Source organism: Cibotium barometz, chromosome 48, assembly GCF_041138505.1.
Source record: "Cibotium barometz isolate CiBa-2024 chromosome 48, ASM4113850v1, whole genome shotgun sequence".
NCBI classification, from domain to species: Eukaryota; Viridiplantae; Streptophyta; class Polypodiopsida; order Cyatheales; family Cibotiaceae; genus Cibotium; species Cibotium barometz.
In genome coordinates this window covers 39875058-39882835 of record NC_141093.1, presented here as the reverse complement: position 1 = coordinate 39882835, position 7778 = coordinate 39875058, and the positions used below count along the sequence as shown (strand labels likewise).

Genomic DNA, 7778 nt, shown 5'->3' with positions numbered 1-7778 from the left:
AAGATACCTCACAGTCGTGGCCCATTTTCATCTTATAATGCTTTACGGTGTTGCAACCATGTTGCACGTGCACTAGAAAAAGAGATCTTAAATTACATTTCTTGGTCTTCTCTGGTTCACCTCCATTGTAGATTTACACATGGGAGTTTGCATTTGGAAAATGACATACTCCTGCACTTCTCTAAGTTGATGAATTGACGAAGAAGAGTTGTCATCCACAATTTCTCATTCTAGCACATAGGCAAGTGCACACACACACACACACGTTTGAGAAAATTATAACGAATCAATATATGCGCTTAATGGAAACCATAAGGCCTGCATCCATAATGAAACTGAACCAGACAAAAAGGAGAAATTATCATCTAGACTTCTCATCCATATGCTAGCTTTAAGTGGGGTGGAAAACATGACACTGTTTCTATGTGCAATGACACATGGGAAGGACAAGCTGGGTAAAGTGGCTCTTACGGGTGTGTACAACATGTGCCATGACACATGGGAAGGCGTTGGGCAAGGTAGTGGCTTTTGGGGGTATTTACAACATATACAAGCTGGGTAAAGTGGCTCTTACGGGCGTGTACAACATATAGTAGCTACGGCTCTAAAAGACAAGTACAACACGATGGAAGCTATGACTAAACCTTAACGAAGTCCAGGGGATATTTTCCATTTAATCCTTTACTCAATGCATTTTGGGCATAATCACCATAAAAGCAACCTTTGTAGAGAGCCGAGTTCTCTTCCTCCACAATGCTTGCAAGAGGAGCAATCCACGCTTCACTTGGCGGATTGAAAAAGCAAGGTACAGAGAACCTTGGTTTTTCCTTGTTCAGCACTATTCTGTGCTCGACACTCTTATACTTGCCATTCGACAGAATCTGCAAAACCAAGCAAGGATAAGGAAATGGCGTGTATATATCTCTAGTAAACCCCCTCTTTGTAACATACCTGTATTGGGTCTCCTATGTTAATGACAAATGAGTCTGGCACAGGCTTGACAGCCACCCATCTGCCTTCGTTCAACACTTGCAGGCCACCCACTTCATCCTGGAGCACCATTGTGAGGAGGGTGATATCAGAATGCGCTGACTGTCCAAAAGTTAAGCTTGGATCTGAACAAGGTGGGTAGTAATGAATGGCCATGATGACCCCTGGGAATATTTCCGGCGCGCCGTTCACACTGTATGTGTCTGTGCGGAGACCCAAGTTCTCGAGTATAGCTTCATAAATCACTTGTGAAACTGAGCTTATTTGCTTGAGGTACTCCAAGACAGGTTCCCTGGTCACAGAACCTTACTATTTAGCTTTCCACAATAAAAGCAGCATTCTTTGGGAATCTGAAAAATATGCTACCTGCAGAAGGAGGGAGATTGATCTAAGGCATTGGGTGCTCGTGGATCACAGCGGAAATAAAGGGAATCCTTCCACTCAGAGTATTTCTCCTTTTCAGGGATATGGCTGGTAAAATATGAGACTTGCTTCTGTGCTAGCAAGCCAGCGAAATACTGCATTCTTTCCTGAGCAGGCAGGGCGAAGAACCGGTGAGAAGCAGCCCACAAATCCTCTATCGCAGCCTTGGGAACACCATGATTGATAACCTGACATCCCACATATACATCAGGCATAATTTATCTTTGTGATTACTGTTCACCTATGCTAACCTGAATGCTTTAATAAATCATTAAGAGGAGGGGGGAATGAACCCACCACTTAATTAAAGTAATAACACAAATCACAACTCTAATGCAACTAATATAAACCTTTTAGATTCAAGCTCACGATGATCCACATTATCAGAACTGCTGCTTTTCTCCTCGAAAAGATGGGCTATCTAAAGACCCACTTCTTTGTTTGAGAACAACAGTTGCTAAGATTGCTGCTTAAATAAAAACTTACCAGAGAACGCTCGCTGAAGCTCTCGCTCGCCCCCCCCCCCCCCCCCCCCCCCCCCCCCCCTGCTTTTTTCCGCCTTCGCGCTGCTCCCCCCTCCCCCGCCTGCCATCGCGCTTGCCCCCCCCTCCCCCGCCTGGCTGTTCTGCGCGCCCCTGCGCAGCCGCCCCCCGCTCCTCCTCCTCCTCTTCGCCCCCCCGTCTATCTTCAGCGCCCCGCCCCGCCCCGCCCCGCCTGCAGCCGCCGTCGCCTCTTCTGCCCCCCGCCCCCCCCTTCTTCGCACTGCAGCCGCCTCCTCCTAGGGTTTTTTTGTCCTCGCCGCCTTCCCCCCGCCTCTCTTCCTTTTCTGATTTTTCGTTTTCCCTGGGTTTTTCTTCACTTTTTGCCTTCCGCCTTCCCCCTCCGTTCTTTGTGTGCAGCTCAGTTCCAGCAGGCTCTCCGCATTCACTCCACCTTCGACACAGCTTCAGACTCTGATGGAGGCTCCTCCCGCCCCGCCTCAAAGGGACTCCCCAGCAGCCCCCCTCGCCCGCCCCTGAGGACACCCCCATCAGGCTTTCTCTTTCACCAGAAGAGGAAGCGAGCCTCACCGCAGAGGTGGAACGCCTCCAGGCTCATTCCACCATCTGCCGTATAGTCGGCACTCGCCCCAGCAGAGGGGAGATCCGGGATCTTCTCCAGGCCCGCCTTCTTGCAGATGTGGGCAAGATCCTGGACGTACAGCTACTGGGCCGTGGACATTACCAGATCGAGTTCGAGACCGCCCAGAGCGTGGCCAAGGTCCTAGCCATGAGTCCCCTTGACATCAGGGGAGCTCGGGCTTTCTTCAGACCTTGGCAGCATGGCTTTGACCCAGCAGCAGCCGAGCAGGGCGAGCGCCTTTTCCATGTTACAGTTTGCTTCCCTGGACTCCGCCGGGAGTATCGTCCGCTCCTCTCTAGGCTAAGAGCATTGGTGGGTTCGGTACTAGAGATTGACCCCACAGCAACTTCAGTGGTGGCCAGAGCAGCTGGGCTACCTTCGGTCAGAGTTTTGGTGTCTGACATCTCCTCCCTTCCTAAGGTCATTCAGCTACCTAGGATAGGGGGGGATGGATTGATCAGAGAGTGGAGTTCTCGGGGCTCCCGAACCAGTGCTTCATTTGCAGGCAGGTCGGTCATCTGGCCAAGGCCTGCCCTCGCAGGAGACCCCGACCCTCACCACAGCAGCAGGCCCCTGATAACCCGCCCACAGATGCGGCTCGGCAGGCAGCCTCCGGGACACCTGCTCAGGCCACAGAGACCTCGGAGTGGCAGCCTGGACAGGGGCGCCGTCCAGGGAGACAGCCACAACAGCACGCCTAGAGACCGCTACAGTAGCAGCCATAGTCTCAGCATCACTGGGTTCCCGTGAGGAACAGCTTTGCTCCCCTCCAGGAGGAGACCCCTGCGACGACGGAGGACCAGGAGATGCCAGCACCCCCTCCTTCACCCCCCCCACCCCCGTCCCCCCCCCCCCCCCCCCCCCCGCCTCGCTTCCACCTTCGCCTCCTCCCGTCCCCGCTCCGGTTTCGGCAGCGGCTCACTCTCCACCCCCCTCGCCCCCCCCCCCCCCCCCCCCCCCCCCCCCCCGCCCGCCTCACCTCCCCGGGAGGCCTTGGCAATCCCCTAGCGTTCACCTGCAGTCCGGAGGACGCTAAGCACCGACCTTGCTTGAGCACCACAGAGGAGACTTACCATGCCGATTCGGGCTTCACGGATATCATCTATCCACAATCGGCTGAGTCGCCTCGGCACTAGACAGCGCTCGGAGGCTTTTGATTACGCCTTTACACGGCTTTTTGGAGCAGAGGGCCCCCATGAGCCAGCACCCATCAAAGTACATGTAGTGATTCCTCCGGCCCGCGGGGAGGAGGCACTTGATTCAGCGGTGGCCTTCTCGTTCCCTCTGTGGCCCATGCGACCGGGAGTGGACTCTAGAGCTCGCTCTTAGCACACTTTGAAGACTCAGAGCAGTTGAGTTTTCTCATCATGTGAGCGATCTGGAGGTGACAGATGTGATAGGCCGACTATGGGAGTTGGCTCATTTTTTCTTAGATCCCGGGAGTGTGGATGCCTCAGGGATTCGTCATTTGGTCGTTCGCATAGTGGCAGACTTAGCACGCGACCCTGGATATGTATGTATACACGAGGTTGCTCTGTATGAGCGGGAGGCAGTCGCCATGGGGGACAGCCACTGGCGCCTAATCCGTGATTCTTGCAGTACACCGGGTGGGCAGATTCGCAGCCGCTCGGATGGGGACTATTCTCCATCCAAGCCGCTTGCAAAGGCCCGTCGTACGGCTGAGACAGCATCCACCTCAGCAGGTCATCCATGAGGATCATCTCATGGAATGTACAGGGCCTTGGCGGAGCACATTATATACGCTATCGTTTTTCTTGAGGCAGGAGCTTCAGAGATGCCTAGTTGGTGGCAGCATTGACATTTTGATGATGCAGGAGCACCACTTGGGTGAGAGCAGGATCCGGAGATATGGTTCGGTGATGCCTGGTAGATGGGACACCTTTTGGTCTGCAGGGTTTGGTCCTTTGGGTGGACAGGGAGGAGTATGCATGGTCATTGCAGATGTATGGCGGCAGGCCATTGTGGATCGAGGGATCATTGTGCCTGGTAGAGCACAGTATGTCATTCTAAGGATGCATGATGAGCTAGTGGGTGTGCTTAACGTCTATGCGCCCAACCATGCTAGTGCCAGAGCAGAGTTATGGACCCAGGTTACGGATGCATTGCCAGAGGCCGCACATTGGTGTGTCGGGGGTGACTTCAACATGCTTGAGGACCTGGCTGATAGGGTGGGAGGCAGTCATGTTACAGTGCACAGCACGGAGCTTGCAGCTTGGGAGCGATTTTGCATGTCACTGAGGATCACTGATGCATGGCAGCATGGGGCCTTCTCCCGCTCTCAGGACAGTCTTAGTTTCTCTCGGTCGGATCGCCGACAGGGAGGGATTAATCTATCACGGATTGATCGCTTTTATGTGGGCGACTGGTTAGGGGAGCGAGGGGGCTCCGTTGGCATTCTCGCTGGCACCTCATTTTCAGATCATGCGCCAGTTATTTTGACACTTGAGGAGAGGACACGGGAGCCCAGCTTGCAGTTGAGGATCCCAGAGAGGGTACTTACAGATCCTAGTCTCACAGAGGACATTGAGAGGATCTCGCATGATAGTTAGTGCTCTGTCCAGGATGCAGCAGGCCAGTGTGCCCAGGGACTCATGGAGCTTAGCTCTTTTCTGCATGCTGCAGCTTTGACACGGCTGGGAGAGATTCGCGAGCGGGAGCAGCGGCTGAGACGCAGCCTTGCTTCGCTTCAGCGCCTTCAGGAGCAACAGCCTGCATGTAAGTGGGTGGCGTCCCAGCTGAGCCAGGCACGCCAGGAGGTTAGAGAGGCAGAGGAGCAGAGACATGAGTTTTACTATCGTCGCCAGGCCTCTCAGTGGAGCAGCTTGGGGATAGAGTGACTGGGGAGTTTTTTGAGATTACTGGACCCCGCCATGCTCGAGCAGGAGTCCGTCAGCTTGGGAGGCCGGACGGGTCTGTAGCTACTGAGCCCGGGGAGATCAGAGCCATTGCCACTCGGTTCTATAGAGACCTGCTTTCAGCGGAGCCAACCACTGAGGCTCGGGATGCTTGCAGACAGACGGTGTGGGCCCTTGTGCAGAGGAGGGTCACAGATCGTATGCGTACAGTCCTTGAGGTTGAGCTTGCTGAGGCCTTGAGGGTCCTGCCGCACCATAGTTGCCCAGGGGAGGACGGGCTGACGCCTGCCTTTTTTATGCGCTATTGGGACCTTTTGGAGCCAAGCCTCCGTAGGGGCTTTCAGTATGTTTTGGACACTGGGGTGATGCCACAAAGCTTTTCAAAGGGCTTGATCTTTCTCATCCCCAAGGGGGAGGGAGTATCAGATGATATTCGGCATTGGAGACCTATTACGATCCTCAATACTGTCTACAAGGTCTTAGCAAAGGCCTTGAGTTTGAGGATCCAGCCCTTCCTGGGGGAGTTGATTCATGCTACCCAGACAGGATTCGTCAAAGAGCGTAGTATCCTTGACAACATTTTCACCTTCTAGGAGGCGACGGCCCGAGCTAGATTTCGTGGTGAGGACTTGGTCGTGATGCTTCTCGGTTTTGAGAAGGTATACGATAGAGTCGATTGGGGTTTCTTAGAGGGCACTATGCTTCGCCTCGGCTTTGAGCCAGGTTGGATTAGAGAAGTACTTGGTTGATGTACTTCATGTTTCGAATATTACAAAGAACCTGGTTTCTGTTGGACAGATGGTTGAGCAGGGTCTGCAAGTGAGGTTTAATCCTCAAGGATGTTTTGTGGAAGACTTCAAAAATAAGTGTCGCTTGGTTGCAAAAGAGTAACAGAAATGGCAGGATGTTTACTTTGGATGTGAACATGCCTGAGATAAAGGTAGCCATGTTTGCGCATGGAACAGGTGTCGTTGCAGATATTTACATATGGCACAAGCACATTGGTCATGTGAATGTACAATGACTGAAGTCTATGCAGGACCAAAATATTGTTGCAGGCTTACCAAAGTTTAAGGTTGATGGTATGCATAAGGTATGTGAAGCATGCCAACTTGGTAAGCAAGCCAAACATGCTTTCCCGCATGAAAAACATGTCAATGCAAGGCCATTGGATGTCATACATTCAAATGTATGGGGACCGACCACCAAGACTGTAACAATTGTACGTTGCAAGTACTATGTTACATTCATTGATGACCACACTACTAGAAAAGTGTGGGTTTCTTTCATGGAGGAGAAAAGTGAGGTGTTTGCTCACTTTCAAAGATTTAAAGCCTTGGTCAAGAAAGAAAAAGGCATGCAAATAAAATGCCTAAGATCAAATGGTGGGGGAGAATATTTCTCCAGTGAGTTCAGCGATTTCCTGAGAAAGCAGGGAATCAAGAGGCAGTTTACATGTCAGGGGTGTCCCCTCGCCCCTTTTCTTTTTCTATTCTTTGCGGAGGCTATGAGCATGTATTTGACAGCAGAGGAGGTTGGTTTGAGAGGACTCCAGCTCCCAGTTCGGGGGGAGGACTTGCTCGATGCTGAGTTTGCTAACGACACGGGCTTATTTTTGCATGGCCAGGAGGCCAATCTTCTTCGGGCAGAGCAGTCGCTCCAGGTTTTTAGTACAGCTTCAGGAGCATTGATCAATTGGCGCAAGGCAGTGGCCTTTTGGATCAGTAGCGCTCCCACTCCGACATGGAGCCCGGACCCCGGTTTTAGATGGATTCCTCCTGGCACAGCAGTGCGGTATTTGGGATGCCAGATTCGACTAGATTTGTCACCTGAGCAGCAGATTGCCCCGCTTCTTCTGAGCGTTCGGAAGAATGCTTTTGTATTGGAGTACAGCTCGACTATCCTTGGCCGGGAGGGTGGTGGTGGCAAATCAGGTGCTGTTAGCGACCATGTGGTACATTACGTCTTGCTGGATCTTCTCGAGCTCTTGCATCAGCCAGGTACAGAGGCTGATCAGGAACTTTCTTTGGTCTAGGCAGGACGGTCAGCCAGCTCAGGCAAAGGTTGCATGGACAGTTATTACACTTCCGTTGGCTCAGGGAGGCTTGGGCATTATAGATCCAGTCGATCAGAGTAGAGCCTTATTGGGGAAGCTTAATGTTCAGGGGCTGCTTCCAGGCACTGAGCCTTGGAAAGAGCTTCTCTTGCAGCGGCTGCAGGCTCGGGCTCCCCCAGCAGGGGGCACTTGGGCACCAGAGATTCGATGGATCTTCATAGAGATGAGAAGGACAGGCCTCAGTAGAGGATGGGAGAGAGCTTGGGAGCTGCTGAGACCGGGGCGCTCTCAGCGTCGTCGTCCTTGTGTTG

The 7778-nt window shown here is 52.7% G+C and overlaps 1 protein-coding gene across 1 annotated transcript in view; it reads right to left on the bottom strand.

The window, feature by feature from the left end:
- Nucleotides 1–347: 347 nt before the first annotated feature.
- The window catches only part of LOC147611171 (fe(II)/2-oxoglutarate-dependent dioxygenase 4-like), a 53657-nt gene continuing 46226 nt past the window's right edge, over nucleotides 348–7778 (bottom strand). The window contains exons 2-4 of the mRNA XM_086785832.1: nucleotides 1357–1601; nucleotides 952–1282; nucleotides 348–881 (exon numbers count right to left, since the gene is read on the bottom strand). Of these exons, the coding sequence (XP_086641958.1) occupies nucleotides 639–881; nucleotides 952–1282; nucleotides 1357–1601 (819 nt within the window). The 3' untranslated portion in view covers nucleotides 348–638. The remainder of the gene's footprint in view (nucleotides 882–951; nucleotides 1283–1356; nucleotides 1602–7778) is intronic.